Source organism: Lutjanus erythropterus, chromosome 12, assembly GCF_056507025.1.
Source record: "Lutjanus erythropterus isolate fLutEry1 chromosome 12, fLutEry1.hap2, whole genome shotgun sequence".
In the NCBI taxonomy this organism is placed as follows: domain Eukaryota; kingdom Metazoa; phylum Chordata; class Actinopteri; order Lutjaniformes; family Lutjanidae; genus Lutjanus; species Lutjanus erythropterus.
In genome coordinates this window covers 4,276,214-4,299,703 of record NC_139328.1, presented here as the reverse complement: position 1 = coordinate 4,299,703, position 23,490 = coordinate 4,276,214, and the positions used below count along the sequence as shown (strand labels likewise).

At 39.9% G+C, this 23,490-nt stretch overlaps 2 protein-coding genes across 2 annotated transcripts; one reads left to right on the top strand and one right to left on the bottom strand.

Moving 5' to 3' along the window:
• Window positions 1-994: 994 nt before the first annotated feature.
• Window positions 995-8,175, bottom strand: LOC146317375 (mitochondrial fission factor homolog A-like). Its single transcript, XM_084731705.1, has 7 exons — window positions 8,039-8,175; window positions 7,060-7,281; window positions 6,314-6,492; window positions 3,551-3,639; window positions 3,251-3,421; window positions 2,546-2,621; window positions 995-2,112 (listed from the first exon to the last, which is right to left on the bottom strand). The coding sequence occupies exons 2-7, from the start codon at window positions 7,274-7,276 to the stop codon at window positions 1,981-1,983; spliced, it is 864 nt and encodes a 287-aa protein (XP_084587831.1). The 5' UTR covers window positions 7,277-7,281; window positions 8,039-8,175; the 3' UTR covers window positions 995-1,980.
• Window positions 8,176-9,146: 971 nt separating this feature from the next.
• stk25b (serine/threonine kinase 25b) lies at window positions 9,147-20,590 on the top strand. The gene is made up of 11 exons (XM_084731702.1): window positions 9,147-9,557; window positions 13,118-13,348; window positions 13,474-13,530; window positions 13,688-13,796; window positions 15,432-15,589; window positions 15,792-15,977; window positions 16,344-16,489; window positions 18,224-18,332; window positions 18,426-18,497; window positions 20,000-20,136; window positions 20,227-20,590. The coding sequence occupies exons 1-11, from the start codon at window positions 9,528-9,530 to the stop codon at window positions 20,264-20,266; spliced, it is 1,275 nt and encodes a 424-aa protein (XP_084587828.1). The 5' UTR covers window positions 9,147-9,527; the 3' UTR covers window positions 20,267-20,590.
• Window positions 20,591-23,490: the final 2,900 nt, after the last annotated feature.

Here is a 23,490-nt window from a genome sequence, read left to right as displayed (position 1 = left end):
AAATCCCAAAGCCAACGACTGTCAAAGAGGTAAAAAAAACAAAAAACATTAAGGACAAACTACAACATTTCAACAATAGGCTATTCAAGTACTGTACACAGATGTTTTGGGTAATGCAAACTCAAAAGGATATTCAGGGAAAATGTTATGGCAACTTTAGAATTAGTCAGCTTACTTTGACACTTTAAGAATTATATTTTGTTGTTGTTGTTGACAAAACTGATGAATCGCAACAGACAAGACAGGTCAGGTCTGAGGCTTGGTCCTGTAACTAATGATCCAGCTCTGGGATCGGTTCCCCAAAACATTTGTCGCTCAAGTAAATCCTTGTTTCCCCTTTTGATCATTCATCTCCTGAAGCTTAAAAAGTCTCATTTAGAAATTTAATTCGCTCCCACGAAGATGAATGATGGAAAGTTTCACTGTAACATCTGTTGGTGCTGTGCAAAAGACTTAAAAGTGCAGTCAGTAGTTTAGTTTTGGCTCTTTGCACAAAATGATCATAATATATCAGTAAGGGTTTGCAAGTCCTGCTAATTAAAATGGACAATTACATTATTTAATGTGGGGTTGAATCAGGTACTTATCCACGGTACCTACAGTAGATGTCGGTCGGTACACCCTCAGTAAGGAGAAGCAGAGAACTGCACCATTGCAGAAGCAAAGCAATGAACTCCTACAACAGAAGGTATCTTAGCCACTTAAAAAGGGTTCATAAAAATCAACATAATATCAGTGTTTAGATGTACATTGTATTTAGAATATTTTCACCACTTTGCTTTGCTTTTCTGGCAGAAAACAAGCCAAACATAGCTCTCTCCAAACCAACCAAACCCCAAGCATGAACAGTCATTTTACCTCACAGAACACAGGAGCTTCTGGTCTACTGCTGCCTCAGTCTGTTATTGTGTGACTTTAGTGTTTTAAAAAGGATAGTTTGGATTCACCAAAGTCAGACAATAACACAAACAACCTCACCGATCAAGGAAGCGGTGGAAATGATAAATAAATAAAATTACAATAAAATGACTAATTTTACCCATGGAGTTTGGTTGGTTTGGAGAGGGCAGTATTTGGCTTTCAAAACAGCAGTTTCCTGTCAGAACAGGCCGTCAAACAGCAAAGAAGCAAAATATTCTAAAAAAAAAAATGGCGTAACCTTAAACTGATATTATTTTAGGAGGCTGAAACACGAGGCCTCTCTGCTTCTCCAAACTGGGGTTATACTACGGTCGGTAACACACTGACTTCCTACAAATACCTCAATCAACCACATTTCAAATAATCCAAACTATCCTTTAATGACCTTTACTGCTTTAAAAAAGTTGCCATATTCTAGATCATCTGTACCAGGTTTGGTATCGATAATATAAACTCAAGTGATTTAGAGTTGACATTATATTTGTTGGTCAGCATCTCAAGTTGTAGCACGTTTTAGCTTAATCAGGGTAACCAGTGGTTGCTATTACTGCAACATAACGAACTTCATGTTGCAAAATCAAAGCAGTTGCTAACATTTTGCAAACATCCAGCTGGAGTATCGTTGTGCTTTGTCTTATTTGTTTGCCAGCTTATACAGAAATTAAATCCATAGATGGATCTTTGAATGTGAGATATGCTAACTTTAGCTTTACCTCTGTTTTTAGTTGTTTTATCCCAGCAGATCCAGGCGTGAAAACTAGCCAATGTGAAATTAAGCAACAAAAGCTAGATATAAAACACTGGCATGTCATCGGCTTTGCGAACACTGTTTGTGTTATACTGCCGCAGGTCTCGTCTCGACAGCGCTAAGCTTTAAATATGTGATAAATATAATTGTTTCAGAAACACGGAGGATTGTGGTGGAGGACATTTGTCACTGTTGTTCTCCCTGGTTGCCTTTAGCTGCCGTAAAGGCTCATGCTGAATTTCAATGGTTGCACCTGTAACAAGGAATTGCTTTGGCTTCCAGTGTTTTGGGAGACTGAGTCTTGTCCCATCTTAGCGGCGGAACCAGATCCAGGTGTTGATAAGCCAGAAAGCCACGGTAGCAGAGTACAGGATCACCTCTCGCTTGGAGCGCTCTTTGTTTTCTTCCTCCAGCAGCTGCAGACGCCGATTCAACTTCACAATCTGTAGGACAACATGAACACAAAAATATTTGTCTCCATTTTTTGTCTGTGTACGACAATGTCAAAAGATGAACTGCAGTGACCAAATCAAAATCAAACATGAAGAACCTGTCGAGTCCTTCTTGATTTTTTTCCTGGGACTATCTGTTTTGAAATAATGTTAATCAATGTTTTTATGCTTCTTTGTCAAGTCTTTTTGTTTGTGTACAGCTGAGTGTCTCAAAATCCCGGTTGTAACTTATTCCTGGCTGTGTGCTGCTGTGTCAGCGTGAAATTCATCAGTTTGTTGTGTCAGCATGCCCTCACTGTACCCCAACAGTTGTAAACTGCAAAACCAAAAACAGGTGAAAATGTTCACAAAAGGTACAAGATGCACACCAGAGCAGCAGAGAAGCATATTAATCACTTATTAGTGAAGAGCGAGACATATTTACCTGTCGTCGTAGTGAGGAGGCGTCCACTAAGCCAGACTCATCAGGGTTTATGTCCAGGGCGAGGTCCAGATGTGTCCTGTGGAGATCAACATATCTTCATTTAGGATAATGATAACAGCGACACAGGCCTCGCACTGGGATGAAGCGTCTCTGTGGTTTTGTTTCTATGTCAACAACATTTTGAAAATACTTATGGCCGCCATCTAGTATTGCTCCTTTGGTTTTTATTATCTATCTGTTTGACATTTTGTTCACTGTTAGATAAACATCATTTTCTTGTGCATTATTTTACGACCTTTACTTTATTTTTCCTCCTGTTTTGACATCGTACAGCTGCTTTTTCCGTTATTTCAGAAACTCCTACACAACTTTCCCCTTCATTAGTGCTCGTGTCCATATAGTGTGCTTTTTTTTGTACGAGAGCATCTTTTTTCAGTTTCTCACAATAACCCTAAGGAAATAGAGGAGACGCTTGTTCTTGCCATGTCTGTCCAACAGAACCTATCATAACAGAGACAGGAAAAAAATGACTCAAAAGAATTACCAGAATTACCACCTTGCGGTTGTACGCCTCCGCCAGCAAGTCAAGAAAGAGTTTCAAACAATCAAAAGTGTCCTGATTTCATGAACTCCAGCTGTTCGTTCTGAGAAACTTTGTGAATACGGAGACTTCTGAGAAATTCAGGGACAAAGAAGAGAAATCACCTGCGGTGGCTGTCGTCCAGCACCTCGAGGACCTGCTGGTACGCCCGGCGTGTTGTTGACTGGATATAAGACAGGAACCCCGCAGCTGTGAACAGGTTGATGTTTGCATCCTCAGGGGAACAGAGGGGGGGACACAAGCGGACTGGGGGGGCAGAAGGGGAAGGGGTTACACTGGCAGAGAGGTAAATGGGGAGAAACGGTAAAGAAATAAGTAATTTTTTAAAACAAACCAAGAGCAAAATGATAATAAGAGATAAATTCAGCAGCTCAAGCGACTCATGTCTGTGGATGTGCGTTTACCTTATGTCACCTCTGATCTGACTGCTGTGGCGGCCAGATATGTTCTCACTCGCACTGCGTTCCCTCCGAGAACGACTGTGAAAGTGGGCCTACGAAAAGATTTAAACGCACTGTGTTATTTTTCACAGGAGTGGCTTAATTTTTAAAAATGTGTTTTCGTTTTCATTTCCACTGTACTGTAAAGGGACAGTTGGAGGTCTTGGATGCGGGATTACATGAGGTACTTTTCTATAGTCAGTGTATTACCTACAGTGGACGGCGGTCGGTCCGCCCCTAGTTTGAAGCCGTAGAAAACATTGCTAACTAAGCAGTGTACTGCTGTGGACAGGATCAGCAAGTAAATGTATTTTAGCCACCTAAAAACATAAAATGCACACTATATTTGTGATTATTAGTATTTTCAAAGCTTTACCTTGCCATCAGACAGCCCTTTTTGACAGGAAACCACTGTTATATAAGCCACAGATCACTTTCTCCAAAACCAACAAACACACCTCACAGAACACAGGAGTTGCTGGTCTACCGCTGCCTCAATCTGTTAGTTGTTGTGATTTAAAAGGATAGTTTGGATTCGTCAGTCACACAACAACACAAACAAACAGATCGAAGCAGCGGTAGAACAGCAAGTCAAGATCTCTGTGAGGTAAAATGACTGATGATGTTTTTGCACAATGAGTCTGGTGGCTTTGAAGAGAGCAATATCTGGTTTATATAGCAGCAATTTCCAGCGAGAAAAGACTTCCTGACAGCCAAATAAAATACTTTTAAAAACTGTTAATATAGCGTTCACTTAGGCTGGCCTTTTTTTAGGTGGCTAAAACATGTTTTGCTGCTGACCCTTTCCACAGCTGTACATTTACTTGCTTCCTGTGCCGCTGCTCCTGACTACTGACTACTGACTACCAATAAGTAATACAACTACACTTACAAAAAAAGCATATCAACAACATTCAGAGACACTGCAGACTTCTCTGGGGCTGAGCTCATCTAAGATGGACTGACACAACGTGAAAAGTGTGCTTTGGTCTGACGAGTCCACATGTCAAATTGGGTTTTTTTTTGGAAATCATGGATGTTGAGTCCTCTTGGCTAAAGAGAAGGAGCATCTACATTGTTCCCAGTGCAAAGTTCAAAGGCCAGCATCCGTGATGGTGTGGGGGTGTGTTAGTGCCCATGGCATCATGGGTAACTGTCACATCTGTTTAGGCCCCATTAATGCTGAAATGTGCACGCAGGCTTTGGAGCGACATATGCTGCCGTCCAGACAACGGCTTTTTCAGAGACGTCACCGCTTATATCAGCAAGACAATGCCAAGACACGTTCTGCACGAGTTCCAACAGCGTGGCTTCATAGTAAAAGAGTTCAGGTACTAAACTGACCTGCCTGCAGTCCAGACCTGCCTCCCTTTAAAATACACACCATGAAGCAAGACATACAACAATGGAGATCCTGGACTGCTGACATGAAGCTGCATCAGGCCAGAATGGGAAATAATTTGATTTTCAAAACAATTAGTGTCCTCCGTTCCAAAACACTTACTGATCAGTAAAATCAATCAGTTTGAATACCAAATATCTTGTCTTTGTGATGTATTCAACTGAATATAGGTCGAAAAGTGCAAGTCAATGAATTCTGTTTTATTTCCATTCTTCATTCTTCTTTTCATTGGGGTTGTATCTCCCTGTAGTCTCTCTTCCCTTTTTTCAAGCCTCAGCAGCTTCGATATCTGAAGAAGTCTGACTGCAGGTGCAAACGAGGATGTGTGTAACACTATCTGCTCTTGTAATGACAATCCCAGGCCTCAGCTGCAGGTAACTGTGTTCTTAGTTGATGTACCATGAAGACAAGAGGTCAAGAACTGAAAAGTAACCACACTCTTTTAGCACGAAGGTGGGGGAGGAGGAACGTCATTACTGCCTGACAACTGATCTAGAGTTTAAGAATGAACTATCTTCTTTATGTGCACATCTGTGGCACATAAAAAGCCAAACTTCCACCTCAGATTTTCATACTGGTTTTTCATTTTCCACACCACAGGCCAAACCAAAACCTCCCCTGTATTCATATCCATGCAAAACAGCTTTTATAACTATCATTCAGTAAATATTTATATTAACTTATGAATGCCAAATAAAATATATAGTACCTATATTTCTCATTAAATATTTATCTAAATAATTCAAGACTTAATTTGATTTTATTCAATTACATCAAAGCAGCAACAAACCCATTTAAACCAGACAGGTTACAAAATAAAAATTAGGTAATAGAAGTGAAAAGAGTTTGAGCACAGCACCAATAATTCACACCATCAGGCATCTGCATGAACAGCACAAACTGGGGTTCTCTTTGAAGGAAGGTTTTCTCTGTATTGGGAAATGAGTGCATGCAAAGTACCGATATGGAAAATTAAAAATGCATTCACAACATTTTGTATATTTGCGTATTGCAACAGTGATTGTCAAAAAATCCGAAGGCACAGCTGGGCTTGCCTCACGGCACAAGCTTGGTAACCACTGCTCTAACTTCACTGCCTTACACTCACCTCCTCCTAATCTGACTGATACCTAAAATGTTACTGCTTGTGTAATATTTTCATCAACATGCGCACTAATGAGTGATACTGCAAAAGCATTACTGTGGATTTATTGTGGAATCACCACTACTGGGATCAGAGTCAAGTTCAGTAAATTAAAGAAATCCATTTAATTGCAAAGAGAAATCAAAGAGACACATAATGAAAATACTGATTTGACCCTTACCGCCTGGCCTGGGTTGCTCTGTGAGGAGGCCGTCTGTTCAGTTTCGAGGGAGTCCAGCGGCTGTTCTGTAAGGGTGAGGACACGCGGCGGGGCCTTCATGTTCAGAAGGTCCACAGGAGGGACGGACTGAATCAGGTCTAAGTCTCGGGGACGGGAAAACAGAGGGTCCCCATCATCACCTGTGGAGGACGCGAGGAGGAGAGGGACAACTGAATAAAAATGGCTGGTGGAAGGAGGTCACAGGGATCATGAAAAAAGTAAATGGTGCTTCAGTTTCAGCTTTTTCATGCACAGATTTGTGCATGTGCAAGGTATTTTCTGACATGCACACTTGGGGGACCTTCGGATTCAGTTAAATTACACAATAACACAAACAAATTCACCAAAAGAAAAGCAACTCCCGAGTTTAGTTAGGGGAAATTCATGATATCGGCTATGAATTTTTGTTTGATTTGCAGAGAGCAATATTTGACTTACATAACTGCAGTTTCTTGTCAGATAAGGCTCCCCGATGACAAAACAAAGCCGTGAAAATATTCTAAATATAGTATAGACTTAAGATGACACAGATTTTTTTAGGCAGATGTTTTTAAATGACTAAAACACCTTTTGTTACTAACCCCATGCACAGCAGCTCATTGCTTAACTTCCGTGTTGGCACTCCTCCCTGCTTCTCCTAACCTGGGGCGTAGCATCTACTGATACATGATAATAATACATCACACATCAAATAATCCAAACTATACCTGCTACGACGATCCTCTCTGGCACCTGCATCATGGCCGTGTGGATGGGCAGGGGCTGCTGAAGTGGCAGGGCCCCTGTTTGCTTCTCTGGGGCCACCTTGAGGGTCTCGGGGATTCGCATGCGCTGGCTGATGCCCTCTGTGTACTCCAGCTCATAATGGATGCGGTTCATCTCGGCCACCTCTGCAGAGGGGGGTGTGAAGGTTGGCCCGCTCATCCAGCCTGTGGACATGTCCAAATGGGAGGAAGTGGAAAAACACTTTAAATACTCAACTGGAAATAATTTGAGTTGTGTGCAAGTTTGAAAGTAGATACTTATGCATTATCACAAAGTAATAATAATAAGTAATAATAAATAATCACATCGCAGCTCCTGTCTGTGAGCCCTGGATGTTTGCCATCTCCCTCATGTGAATGACAGTGGCCTGTCTGCAGTGCCATCCTGGTGTTCTGAATATAGTTGCAACCAGTATAATTATTATTATGCCTAATTAAAATAATAAATATGGTGAATTTAGACCGTGCTAATTGGCTTAGTGGATTAGAGAACTGTTCCAAAACATGCTCTCTGGCCCGTGTGAAGGGACATGTCCCACAGAGATGAACTAAAAAAGCCTGACCAGAGCAGACAGGGTGGAGCATAAGGGGGTGTATCAGCCAAAGCTAATAAATAATATATGAGAAATAATATTTCACGTTGTGTTGCATGAAATTACGTAACGTTGACATGAGGTGTAGCTGTTGTTAACACATGGCTTCAATGTCACTGAATGAAAATCAACATAAGACGCCATGGCTAGCATGTACGTTAGCTCCTGTGTTGCTAATGTTACGAGTATATCAGGTCTGACAAGCATTAGCTCATGTTATCTTTATCACAACTCGTTAGCTAAGCAGTGCGGTGACTATCTGCAGTAACGGGCGGGCTAACCAAACATATCGATCGCTTCAGTTAGCTTTAGCTTCTCTGAGTACTTACCGTTATGGTTTTAGCACCGGAGTTTAAAATGTCATGTGTCAAAATGTTGTTTCTTCTGTAATATCAGCAGCATCAACCGGGACAGACGACAAAACACACACCACTCCGAGCTAGAGTGTGTGTGTGTGTAGCTGCTGGTAAACCACTCCGTGTGTCCGCCGGGGCGGAGCCTATGAGCTTACACCGTCACTCCAACGACGCCGCAGCAGCAGGCGGCACCCGGATAGAAAAACGAGCGCACACAATTATCACACTCAAATTAGCAGGTTCACCTACAATATTTATGTAATTGGGACAATTAATACAAAGCAATACAAAGCTATTATTTAGATTTGTTTTCCATATCATATAACTGAAATTGTGTATTCCAGCTGTAATTCGGTTTACCTACTCAATCACAGAAATGAAATATAGAAAATAAAAACAAAATATTGAAATATTAAAATTAAAAATGTTTTATATTCTGATATATAATACAAAAATTATAAAATTTTTCCTTCCCTTTCACTACCAAAAAGTCTTTATTTATTTATTATATAATTATTTATGAATTTATTGAGTATGCTTATGTAATTTTTTTTGTCCTTCAGAATTATAATGACAAATTCATTGTGGCAAAGCTGAATTTTCACTTGCACAATTTTGCATCAATACTACTACTACTACTACTACTACTACTAATAATAATAATAATAATAATAATAATAATAATAATAATAATACCTGTAATAACTAATAATAATAACTGTAAAAAAAAAAAAAGAAAGAAAAAAGATGTACAGTAAAATGTTTCCTTTTTTAATGATTTACATTTAGATTTCTGGTCACTCTTTCACAATAGCAGCATAAGAGAACATCTGCTTCTGAAGCTGGACCTGTTTTGGGCATCAGTAACTCCAGCTCCACTTTTTTGGTTTTAGTACATGTGCAGCTGATAAGCAGCTGTGTCTGTGCATATCTGCAATATAAAACAGGGTGAGAGATTTAAGGTTTGAAGGATTCAAGGCAATTTATTAGAGATACAAATTCACTAAAGAGAAAAGCCCAACAGAGCTTAGAAATACAACTCCCACAATTCCTCACGCACTAAAACCAATGCGCATGCGTCATCGGTCTGGGCCATTATTTTGTCCTCCTGAAGCTTCAAATGAACAACAGGCTAAACGTTCCTTGAAATGAATTAAATATTAATACACGGAAGGAGCATTTTTTCTTCTTGTCCACCACCGCCGACATTAATGGAGTCTCTCGGTCAGTAGCTCGTTGTCTTGCCGGTCCCTTCGGTCCTCCGTTGGACTTGGAGGCCGAAAACAGTGCGCGGAGTGACAGCCCCGTTAAAGCCAGCAGATTGGGTGTTTATCTAGCTGGCTAGCGACCTAGCTAGCTTCCTAGACAGCTAAGAGGGGAGGAAAAAAGCCGAAAGGACCATCTGATAACTTCGGAAAGAGAGAGCTGTGGCTGTCCCTGTCCCGTCCAACCTGCAGACGGGATGGCACATCTTCAAAACATCCAAAACCAGGTACAGAAATCCTCTTTTCACTAACTGTCACCTCCCTTCTTCTTCTTCTTGTCCAAGACAAGGCGAACCCCCATGACTGTCAGGCTCTCCATGACTAGGTGGGTGGGGGTCTCAGCCATCAATGCAGGCGATGAAACTTAATATATTTAGACATGTGAATTTATTTATTTTAGCCATTGTCAGTACCAGGGGACACATTGCCAATTAAATTAACAAGCTGACAAAAACGTTTAATTAGAAACTCTAACTTTTATTTAACTGAACAGCAATATTTTAAAAGTCATTGTTTTAGAATGGTAGATGTTGTGTACTATAGGTAGGGGAGACTGGGGACGGATGCAACCTTTTTGCATTTCTCTCAGCTGCTCAGACCATCTGGACGAGACCAACCAAACCTCTATATGTTAAACTTACATCTGTCTTCTAATCACCATAAACATTTGAAGATGATTACATATGACATATCATTCACAATATTTATTTGGAAGGAAGAAGTGAGATGTTGCAACTGACCCCAATCCTGAGGACAGTTGCAACACAATCAGGGGATGGTTGCAACATATTACAGATACTCTAAATGTCAGTAATCAAGTTTTTCTTTTTCCCAAGCATAGCATTCTGAAAATAGGCATAGCTTTACAATAATATTATAGTATTTATTAATTTAGTAATATTTGTCAAATAACAATTATTCAGGTTTGTTTATGCGTAGAAGATAGGCCTACCTTGAGTCAGTGTGCAGATGTTACAGATGCTATTCGATCTCCTCAGTATGGGTCTGGAAAATTGAACAATTTTCATTTTAGCAAACTTTTACTAACATTTGTACATTTGTATTTTGGGTGAGCTATCCTTTTATCTACCCCACAGCGATTAGTTTTTGTTGAGAAATACTGTTTGCGGTCTGTTTTGATATGGTGGCGATGGTTGCGATGTTGCAATCGTCCTTAATCTAAGCCGCCATGACAGAACAACATGTAATAGCTTGACACATTGACCTAAACACATGCAAAATTTGTCACCTAAAAGTCAACAAAAGGGGGATTTGAACTTCGGCAGGTGTTGAGTGTGTCTCCTGTCTTCCTGGTGAGGAGAGGGTCTGACTGAGTATCTGCAGTAAAATATTGTGTAATCACTTCGGCATGTCTCTGAGAGGAGGAATAAGACTTGTTGCAACCATCCCTTGTTGCACTTATCCCTAGTGAACCCTACTGAAATACTTCATATGCAATGTCTTCTTTACGTGCCTCCTACTCAGTCAAATCATCGCTCATTTCCTGCTGTTACAGACAGAGAAAACCACTGAACTTTCAAGTGTCATGCATCTTGAATTACATCCTGGCACAAAGTTCGATCTAGAGTCTAGGTAATTATATGGGCTGTGAATGAATAGATGGGTATTGACACAGATAAGAAAGGTTAATCATCCATCATGTTTTTTATATTTGAACAAAGCATGAAAACATAATTATATAGACCAACAGATAGATGTAACTCCTGCTGGCACGTCCAATTAACCTTTATTAAAGAGCATTCAAATGTGAAACAAATCGTTGCTCTTTTCAAGTGCTTTGCAAATGACAGACACGATCATACAAACCTGATTCCAAAAAAACTGACATGCTGTATAAAACATAAATAAAAATATAGTGGTATGATTTGCAAATCCTTTTCAAACTATATTCAGTTCAATACAGTGCAAAGACAAGCTCTTTAATGTGCAAACTGATTAACTTTATTGTCCAGTACAGCCATATTTTGTCCTCCATAATGCACCACAGACCCAGAGACAGGTCTGGACTGCAGGCAGGACGGTCTAGTACCTGAACTCTTTTACTGCGAAGCCACACTGATGTAACACGAGCAGAATGTGTCTTGGCATTGTCTTGCTGAAATAAGCAGAGATGTGCCTGAAAAAGACGTTGTCTGGATGTCAGCATATGTTGCTCCAAAAGCTGTACACGGACAGCTGTGGACCCCACAGGTCCCTGTTAATTCTGTTTATTCTTTTTTCTGTAGGACGCGCTCTACATATGTGCAGTAGATCAGCATCTGTAGGATGCACTTGCTCTGATGATGAAATTTACAGCACACAGACTGCAGCAGATCCTCGTGAACTTGAATACACAGAAAGCATAACAGCAGCATAACAAACCCCCATACCATCACAGATGTTTGCTTTTGAACTTTGTCCTTGGAACAGTCTGCATGGTCCTTTATGAACGTCCATGATTTCCAAATTACCGACAACGTTTTTCCAAAGTGTTCCTGAGCACTCGTAGTGAAGTCCTTTGAACAGTAACTTGTGTTTAATGCAGTGACTCGTGAGGAGTCGAAGGTCATGGACACTCAGTGTTGGTTTGCAGTAAGGCTGCACAGTTAATTGAAATATTATCAAAGTCACAATATGGCCATGTGCAATATCCATATTGCAGCACGACCAGAACCAAATGTTTGAAAGAGGAAAAATGTGTGAGTAAAATGATTATAATGAAGTACTGTAGAGCTGCAGAGATGCCCTGACCTAAAAACATTTTTGTTTGGTACAGACATCAGAAAATATCTCATCATCATGATTTGAATAATTTTTTTCTTCAGTAAAACAAACATTGTGATGCAAAAATAATCATTCCTACTATTCGTATTTAGTATCGCAATTTCAAAATAATCACAATATGTTTTTTTTGTTTTTTTTAACCATATCATGCAGCCTTAGTTTTCTTGCCCCCTATGAGCAGAGATCTCTCTGGATTCTCTGTAACTTTTGATGATATCATGGGATGAGGCAGTTGCAGATGTTTCATGGGGATCGAAGAAGTTATTAATTGTACAAAATAAAGTGTGAGGATTATGCTGGTTAACAGGAATAAGCTGTGAAAAATACTGGCCTCAAGTTTCCTTCACCTTGTTATTGTAATGTTGCAATAGATCTTTTGATTATTGATAATGCACTTGATTTCCACTGTCTTTTCTGCTTTTCTGCATGTTCTTTTGAGGGACCAAATGTCTTCATTTATCCAAGGGGTCACTTTTATTGTTGATTTCAGTTGGGATTTTAGCGGTGCCACCATGTCCAGGGTGGATAGGCATCATTCCTGAAAAGTATTTGTAAGGTAATTTGTATCTGAATAACATGTCAGAGAGTCTGCTGCCTTATTACTGACTGCACCTTATTGAAGATGGTAACATCATTAAATTCCTTGCAATTGTGTGTTAAGAAATGTTCTTAAACTGATGGACTATTTGCCCACGCAGTTATTCACAAAGCGTTTTCCACACAGGTGATGTCACAACTTTCCCTGTCTTTTGTTGCAGTCATCCCAACTTTTGCATGTTGCAGGCATCAAATTCAGAATGAGTCTATATTTACAAAAACAACAAAATTTATCAGTTTGAAGATCTTGTCTTTGTATTGTATTCAATTGGATATAGGTCAAAAAGGATTTGCAAATCATTGTATTCTGTTTTTAATTTGGTTTTACACAATCTCCCAGCATGACCCGCAGTCCTCACAGCATACACACAATAATTAAATAATTTCTTTGCTGTCACTGAACCAGAATACCCGGTTGGACCCTGAGGAGTACTTCACCAAGCAGGAGCGGATTGGGAAGGGTTCCTTTGGAGAGGTCTACAAAGGCATCAACAACCGCACAAAGGAGGTGGTGGCGATAAAGATTATAGATCTGGAGGAGGCGGAGGACGAGATCGAAGACATTCAACAGGAGATCACAGTGCTGAGCCAGTGTGATAGCCCTTTTGTTACCAAGTATTATGGATCATACCTGAAGGTGAAGCAATGCACAGATTATTTCTGCTTATCAACATGAAGATGCTTAGAGACACAGATAGGCAAAGTAAAAGCAGTATTTTTAAATTTTAAACGTCTTTCATCAAGTTTTTTTTTTCCTCTCAGGGGACCAAGCTGTGGATTATCATGGAGTATTTAGGTGGAGGATCTGCTCTGGATCTGGTAAGAAGATTTTTATACCACTTAGAAAGTTTTATACAAATCCTTTAAAGTGGCACTTTTGAAAGGCCAAACTTCTGTTCTTGGCTCTCTCTCCTAACTTCCACATTTTTCTGATTTATTTGTCGAACCTTCATCGTCTTCCCTTCCCCTCCCCCAGCTCCGTCCAGGACCTCTTGAAGAGACTTACATTGCTACTATACTGAGGGAAATACTGAAGGGGCTGGAGTATCTGCACTCCGAAAGGAAGATCCACAGAGATATCAAAGGTAATAAGCACGCTCTTCATGTATTGAAGAAAAAAATATCCTCTTTTTCATTTAGCATTTTATAGATTTCAGGTCATATCACGTCTCAGTGTTATCCAGGTACAAAGGCAGATATCAAACTCTTCCCAGAGCCGGTTTGCAGCCGTGTGCTGCACTGAGGAGAGACTGTCCATTAACTTTTAAATGCATTGATTAATGCTTTCTGTTAGCATGTAAATACTGCACAGAGACACTGAATAGAGGAACAGCATGTGTATCCAGTCTTAACCAGATGCTGCACTGAATAAATCCATGCATGCATACATTTATTAACCCCGTCTGTGAGCTCACAACATACTGTAGGTGTGTATCTGTGTGTGTTCACTGTAGCTGTTTTGCTCTTAATGTGCGCAATACGAGGGAAATCTTCTTTGTGCAATAACACTATTCAATATTGTGATAACGTCTGATAAATAACAAATACTGAAGTGTGCATATTAGCTTGTCATCATGTCATCTCACCTGAATCCAAACTAATTTCAAAATTTCAGCTGCTTTTTTTCACCACAAGGTCTTCTACATTTCCCTTCACTCTGATCAGAAACTAATAAATTCCTTTTGACAAATTTGTTGTACTCTGAAGATATGTCAAACAGCCGTATTAGACTATCTTGGCTCAACTGTTGAGTGTCTGACACAATCATGATCCCATAGAGATCCAGGATTTAAGCAAAACTCAGCAACTAAACCTTCAGTCACTGTCTGACGGCAGACCCACAGTTTTATACTTTGACAACCTCTGCAGTGTGTCAGATGTTTGCATGCTGAGTGTGAAATGATTTTTCTTTTTTAATGCATTTCAGACAGTCTTTTGCTATGTGTTTATTGAATGTGTTTATATGTTGATGCAATGAAAATATGATTTCTCAGTCAGCACTTGCACTGACCTATTTAAGAAAAGAGAATATGCTCGTTAAGATTCATTAGAGAAAAACTGAAGAATAACTGATGAACAAAGATGGAAAATATATAAGAAGGTTGGGTTGGTTGTCTAAATAAGAGACACACAGACTAGATTTAGTCTATGTAGCCTGTTTCTGTTCCAACTGAAGTTTTCTAGGGCTGCAGGTTTTTTACATTAAAATTGATTAATCTGTCAGTTATTTTTACAATTAATTATTTAGTCCATAAAATGACACACAGCTTGGCGTCTTCAAATTGCTTCTTTTGTCGAACCAACAGTCCAAAACCTAAAGACTCTTAATTTACTGTCATAAATGACAAATAAAAGCTGCACATCCTCACAGAGAAGCTGGAAGCAGCCAATAATTTACATTTTTGCTTGAAAAAATGATTAAACAAATAATCTATAGCTCTAACTGTTACTTATCTCCTGATATCTGAAGCTGTTTGTGTTCATAATGATGGAACTGGGGAAGAGATTGCAAAGTTTGTCTTTCTGTAATGCACAATATTCCCAGTAATTATTGTTCTGGCTTTTAAAATATTACACTTGATTGCTCTAAATAAGCTCCTACAGCACTTGCATTTTTGCATTACTTGTATCACTTGTTCTCGTATTTTGACTGTCTTTGCTTTTTCCATCTCTCTCTCTCTCTCTCTCTCTCTCTCTCTCTCTCTCTCTCTCTCTCCCAGCTGCCAATGTGCTCTTGTCGGAGCAGGGCGACGTGAAGCTGGCAGATTTCGGGGTGGCGGGTCAGCTGACAGACACCCAGATCAAGAGGAACACATTCGTCGGCACGCCTTTCTGGATGGCTCCAGAGGTCATCAAACAGTCAGCCTACGACTTCAAGGTGAGAAAGTGTGCTTCTGGGTGAAAAGATGCTCCACTTCGGTACTTCGAATCGAGGAAGAGTCAGTGTTTTGTTCTTGGTGGAAGCACTGATGAGTAGATGCAGACATTTGATCATTTTAGTTGAGGAACGGTACTTTAATTCCAGTGTCTGCATGTGAAGTTGACACGTCTCGCTGACACATTTCACTCTCCCCCCTCAGGCTGATATTTGGTCCCTGGGAATCACTGCCATCGAGCTGGCTAAAGGGGAACCTCCCAACTCGGACCTGCACCCCATGAGGGTCCTTTTCCTCATCCCGAAAAACACTCCTCCCACGCTTGAGGGACCGTACAGCAAGCCCTTCAAAGAGTTTGTGGAGGCTTGTCTAAATAAAGACCCTCGTTTTGTAAGTTAAACACCCACGTGCGTCTGCGGGCATGGCAGCAGAATTAAAATGGGATCAGACATGCTTGTTTTGGGCTAAATAAGATCAGAAAGTTGGCTGTTCGGAGGGTCAGACTTTGGTCATTTATCCTCCCAGACTTTTTTGTGATTGGATTAGCATACTTTGTCATTAATAGGAATTATGATTGCTGCTGTTGTACTTTCTCAAATATTCAATTCGCCCAATCCAAATCACATTCTTGTTAAATCTAAGAAACGTGACGGTTGACTCATTACTGAAGCTTCTTGCTGTGTGATTCCTCCCATGATTCCGTCATTAAATCTTAATCTTTTTGCTGCGTCTGTGTCTCTGCGAACGTCTGCGCAGAGGCCAACAGCCAAAGAGCTCCTGAAGCACAAGTTCATCACACGATACACCAAGAAGACGGCCTATCTGACAGAGCTGATCGACCGCTACCGCCGCTGGAAGTCAGAGGGCCACGGCGAGGAATCCAGCTCTGACGACTCAGATATGTGAGTCTCAAGAACGCACATTCATACACTTTCCACAGGATCTATTCACAGCCAAGTGGTTAAATTAGGGATACTAATAAACCCGTCACGATAATTATCTCGTACACGTCTGGACCCATCAGCCTAAAATATTTTGTGCACATTTCTGACCATAAGCTCAAGGACCTGTTAGGGTTGCAGTGACATTTTTTTAAAAACCTATATAAAAACTTTATATATGTATCCTATACCTAAATATAATTTTAATCTGTTACAGTTACTAATCAAAATGTTGGTGATTACAGAGGGGAAACTTTTTTTCATATTCTTTTCAGGTTGCCTGATCAAGATCTAGTCTATGTTTCATTTATTTAGGTGTTTTTTTTAACATTCCTGTTCGTAGGTTTGGAGCTCTGCGAAAGCATGTACTTATATTATCATACCATTATACTTTTACATGTACACTCATCAGCCACTTCAGCTGTTCGTTAACATAAACATCTAATCAGCCAATCACGTGGCAGCAATTGAATGCGTTTAGGCATGTAGACGTGGTCAAGATGACCTGCTGGAGTTCAAACCGAGCATCAGAAGTGATTTTTGAGCGTGACATGGTTGTTGGTGTCAGACTGGTCTGAGTGTTTCAGAAACTGCTGATCTACTGGGATTTTCACACACAACCATCTCAAGGGTTTACAGACATGAGGTCTGAAAAAGAGAAACTATCCAGTGAGCGGCAGTTCTCTGGGTGAAAACGCCTTGTTGATGCCAGAAGTCTGGCTGGTTCAAGATGATAGAAAGGCAACAGTAACTCAAATAACCACTCGTTACAACCAAGGTGTGCAGAAGACCATCTCTGAACGCACAACACGTCAAACCTTGAAGCAGATGAGCTACAGCAGCAGAAGATCACACCGGGTTCCACTCCTGTCAGCTAAGAACAGGAAACTGAGGCTACAATTCACTAAAACTGGACAATAGAAGATTGGAAAAACGTTGCCTGGTCTGATGAGTCTCGATTTCTGCTGGTCGGGTCAGAATTTGGCGTAAACAACATGAAAGCATGGATCCTTCCTGCCTTGTATCAACGGTTCAGGCTGCTGGTGGTGAAATGGTGTGGAGGATATTATCTTGACACACTGAGCATCGTTTAAACTCCACAGCCTACCTGAGCATCTTCTGATCCTCTTCCAGCAGGATAACACGCCACGTCACAAAGCTCAGATCATCTCAAACTGGTTTCTTGAACAGGACAGTGAGTTCACTGTACTCCAGTGGCCTCCAATGACAATGTTATTATATTGTCATTATATCAGGTCTTAATGGTCTTAAAATTAACATTATAAAGTCCTACAAAAGTAGTTGTTCTGCAGTAGTTAGGATACTTGAATGAGTTTCAGGCTGATTAACTGGAGGAACTGGTTTCCCTCCAGTTTGAATCGGTAATAAATCTTTCTGTGTTGCTAAATTTCTGTCAGCTGTGCAAACTTGTGACACGTTCCAGGATTGCCAAATATCAGGACTGAACATCTGGGCATGTCTCCACATCTTCCTGCTAATAGGAAACAAGAAGATACAACACACGCACACACACACACACACACACACACGGATATAAACACATTTTTAAATAGTTTTCAATAGAAACATTTTCTCTAAATGTACAAAAATGAATTTATTGATTCATCAGATAAAAGTCAGGTCTCACGTTTTTAAATTTCTCTCTTCTCACTTCTCTTTCCATCCTTCCTTCAGGGACGCCGACGGTGACGTGGACACGTGTCCCATGTGGACTTTCCCCCCCACGGTCAGACCCAACTCTATGAACAAGTTACAGAAGGGCTACACACACACAGATTCAGAGGTGAGACTCACACACACACACACACACACACTCACACCCGAGTCAAATATTTTTTGTTTTTTCCTAACACCCCTTTTTTTCCCCTCTTCCCAGTCAGGAGATTCGGTGAAAAGGCAACCCAAGTCACAATGCTTGTCAGCTTTGGTAACACCCATCTTCAGAGAGGTAGGCCCAGCTGTTGGGGGCGGGGATTGTGTAACTTTGAATAAAACTATTCATTTTACTTCTGATGAATTTAGATAAAGGGCAAACACCAAAACAAAATATGTAGGTGTTGCTTCTTTTTTTTGGCAAACTGCTAACACTACTCAACCTCAAAAGCAATGGCTGCCATCTGCTATAAAACGGAAAGAAGAAGAAGAAGCCACGTTTTGTTGTGATGGCAGCTAATGAGCTAACTACTTTTGCTAACTAATCTTAAGGTAATGTTGCCAGCACATATTTGAAGAGCTAAGCTAGCAGCAGACAAAATAATTTAGCATTAGCAGCGGCTGTCCAAAGAGTCAGAAGAACAGTATTTGGTTTGTTGACAGTTTGTCAAGTGTAATTTACACACATCTTATAATTTCACACAACCGTGTTAAATCAGAGATGTTAGATGTTGAGCAGAACAGACGTGCCTCAGAGTTTTACTGTTTTATATTCTTTGCATTTTGAATTGTCACATGTTGCTTTAATTTAGTGTATTTCTTCACATAAATAAAAACATTTCCACCACAAATTGATGCGGAAAAGGCAACCAGTGGTTTATAAAATTTCACCAGACTGCAGGAAATAAAGTGTCTGATGCTCAGAACTTCCCTGCTGCACGTTCGACTGTACACAGAAAAAATTAAACCAGGAGCAGGCCGTACTTCATGAGCCGCTGACAGTGTTAAACACCTGTGTGAGTCTTCATTAGTGACAGTTATGTGCACACAGCACTGGTCTCAGGTTGCTCATAATAACTGACCTGGATCACCAAAAGCTCATCATTCTGTGAATCTGGAGGAGAAAAACGGACCAAAATAAATCGCCACAGAAAAGAGGACATAATACCAAAACCCCTGAAGCTGTCAGTACTTAAAGACAATGGCTTGAAGATTTCCTTAAATAGTGTTGATAACAATGGACAAGAGGTCAAAGCTGTCTTGGAAACAGATTTAGTCTAATTTATTGAGACCAGCCTCGGGCCGTGTCTATTTCTTCTTCTTGACATTTTATGGCAGTATTTGTACCTGTTTTTATTTTCTCTTCTTTTAGGCCGGCAGAGATTCATTCCATCTCGGCTATTTACTGCAGTTTAGTGCTGCTTGTTTTGTCTGGTGTTTTTAGAAACATGTCGAATCAAATGTGGTCAAAAAAAACTCCAAATTCCACATATTTGGTATCAAATTAAAGAGGAAATTGTGTCATTTCAAATGAACGCCACTTGTAGTTGACCATTTCTTTCTGGTTTTGAGTTTGAGCTGTTTGGTTTAAGAAGGAAAATTCTCATTTAAGTGAGGTTTCTCAGTGACCTGCAGCAGAAAAGCACGTTGCTCTGTCAGTAAATACAACAGAACCTGACTAATCTCTGCTTATTACAGTGTTATAAAAGTGTAGTGAGGTTAGACTTTGAACACTCATATTGTTTAGTTGAAGCTTCACATTGCATAACGCAAATTCTTCGCATTTCATTTTTCCAGTTGAAGGAGAAGCGGCGGGCGAGCGGCGGGGGCGTCGGAGCCATCGAGGAGCTGGAAAACGCCTTCAACCTGGCCGAGGAGTCGTGTCCGGGCATCTCCGACCGACTTGTCACACACATGATGGAGAGAGTGTGCAGGTGATACACCGACCGGCATCACAGTCCACCATGCAGCAGAAAACGTTCGTTTCTTTGATTTAATCGATTTCGTGTCTTTGTCTTTTTCAGGTTTTCTTTAAATGGTAACACCACCCCGTCTTCGCGGTGAAACCCCAGCTGGATGTAACTTAACTCTGCCCTCCCTTTTCTGTCTCCCAGACCCACCCAACGCCTCAGATAAGGACCACAGAAGACACCCCCCCCCCCCCCCCCCCCGTCACCCCCCGATCCAGTCTCTCACCCCTCGTATCTTTGCACCCTCCCCAGTCCTGTCCCCCAAGAGATCTTTTAATTAGTTATAATTAAATATTTTTACAGTTTTTCTTTAAGAGCGGAGAGTATTTAAGACAAAAAAAGCCATGACATTTAGAGCGTTGTGTATACCTGTTAGACTGAGAAGAAAAAAACTATAATAAAGTCTATGGAAAAAGTCCCTTTGTCTTCAGTGTTTGGTGTTACTTGGATTCTCACAGGCAGGAATGTCGCCTCGCTGGCGCTGATGACGAACAGATTACAGACACATTTGCACAACAGCTTTATTGTGATATGTATCATATAAAAATACTCTGTGACCCACGCTGCTGATCTAACAGCTTCACCTTTTCTCTGCTCGATTTCCACACGCAGACGTTTTATCTGTTCAGACTTGTTAAAGGAAGTTACACCTCAGTCTGTGTCTGACTGGTTAGAATACCTGGTAATGTATTTTTTGAAGGGCGTGCATAGGACTGTCATTACACTGTCATAACCATGTCCTAACAGAGGTTAGCCTTCATTAGCAACAAGTAAACTATCAAACCACGGTCTGTCCATCTTCCTGTAATCTAAATCACCTGGGTTCTATACTGTCATCACACTTTACTTGAGGTCGAGGAAAATACTGATGACACATTTATAACGGTCTTATGACAGTCAGTGTCCAACTATTTATGACAGTTTAATGTGATCTTAAAACATAAAGCTCTTTTTGATACGTTTTTTGCCAGCTTATACAAAAGACATCTGAAACATTATCCACTTTAGATTACTTATTACAAGTGACCAAATGACACACAACAGTTATAAACATTCATAAAGACTCCATGTTCATGACAGTGTAATGACAGTCTTTTGCACACTTTCAAATACAGTGTTACTGAATTCCAAACAATCCTAATGTAAGATATCTACACTAAAGTTCACACTCTTTCACCACTGACTTCTATTCAATTTGCATTTTCTCAGTTACAAATATCTAGAATTCAATTCTGACATGAATAATTTAAAGGTGACATTATGGTGTAATTTTGACCAGTTATAACTCTTAATAATGATATCTAAAACTCAATTTTCACCTGTCAAACTGTCAGGTATCATTATGTGTAATTGTTGACATCACCAGTGTAATTCTCACTGTTAGTAATGTTCACTGTAGATATCTACTTTACAGAATTCTAGACATTTAAAATTCATGAGTTAGATTTAATTATTGATATGTCTGATTGGATGTAATCTCAAATATCTGAAAGCAATCGAAGCTAGTGAAAATATATCTGACATATCTATAATTCCTTTAACAGCAAGGCACAATTGTTTTTCTCGTTTGTTTTTTGTCAAAGAAGGAATTTTCACTGGTCAAACTGCCATTGTAGAAATCTTCGATGTACACATCCGAAAATGAATACGTGAATCAGGGCGACACATCAGAATAAACCCTTATTCTATATGTGGAACTTCCATTGTAGATACCTGTAATTATTATTCTGATTGGTAAAAAATAATTACTAATATATATATATAAAGAAACATTTCAACATGTCATAATCACTACAACTGATTAAATGTATGAAGGGTTTTACCACAGTAGTGGAGGATCCATCCAAATAACTATATACATAATTCTGGTTAATTTATCTAAGTTGAACATCTAATTGTGCTAATTCTCATTATTGCTTGCTAAAATAATCATTAATTATCATTTTCTTTTCTCCTCTTCTGTCTAAATAAGTAATGTAAACACAGGGTTTGGGGTAATTACTCTCTCTGTGTATTGTACTGTAATTACTGATGCCCTGTTAGTCGGGGCAGGTTCAGTGGTTTTGTCTGTCAGAGGCAATTAATCACACAGAAGTAAAACACACAGACACACACACACACACACAGGGAGCAGGAAGCATCAGCTGATGTGTGTGTATGTGTGTGTGTGTGTGTGTGTGTGTGTGTGTGTGTGTGTGTGTGTGGAGACGCTTCAGGCTCCTCTTCAATCAACACTTTTATTTTTGCTCCCATTTTTCATGAGTTGAACATGGAAATATAAGACTGTTCTTATACTTTTTGTTCACAAACTTCTTAAAATCTGTTAGCGAGCACCCGCCCTGCTCTGCCTCTGATTGGCTGGTATTCACTGCCTTCAGAGGCAGAGTAGGGTGGGTCACTGCTTTGCCTTCCTGGGGAAATTAAATATCTGCAGCCTTGTGTGAAAGAAGCCTCGCTCAGTGGCTAAAAATGTCTTTTTTTCCAAGATCAAACTGCAGAGTGATCTTTTATTGTGAAAAGTTCAAGGTAGCTGTGAAATAATCCTGCTGTTTATTCAGCGTCTCTATGAGCCACACCTGCAAAGGAGAAGAGCTCACTAACATCGATTTGTACAAATTTAAAATTTAATCTTTTATGTGCACAGAAGTCTTAGATTTTTTACTTCAACTCACAGAAAATGGGAGAAAAAAATAAAAGTGCTGCATTATATATTTTTGTCCTGTACGTAGCCATGTGATCAAGAGCAGGGTGTAACCAGACAAAAGTGTAAAATAATGTGTAAAAATAATGATGAACCCTGAATAGACACTTGATTATCTGATAATTTGTTAAATAAAAGCAGATAACTAAAAAGGCTCAAGTCACACAAGAGATTAATAAAGTTTAATAAAACTTTTATTACAATATATGCATCAAAAACAATATTTGGTACTTTAATATTGGATTAAAAACAGCACAAAGAGGAATGTAAAGAACTCACATCTTGGCTGGTGAGGGAAACGTTGGCTACAACGACCTCATCGGGTCACCTTTTAAATCTCTGCGGCCGTGGAAACCACAAAGTACTCAGCAGTTGGGACAGGTAAAAGTTTATACCTCTTAAATCTCACTGCATCAATAAAAACGTAACAGTTAATGCTCCCTGGCACATGACTTCACTTTACAGTGTGGAGGATGAGACGTGGAGTAATTACATCTTACTGATTGAAAGCACCAGATCGAGGCGTCGCGCCTCGTTTTGCCTGTCCTTCATTTGTCAGGAAGACTGTTAGAGGTCAAGGGTCACAGTTTATTTAATTTATATCAAACTCAAATGGA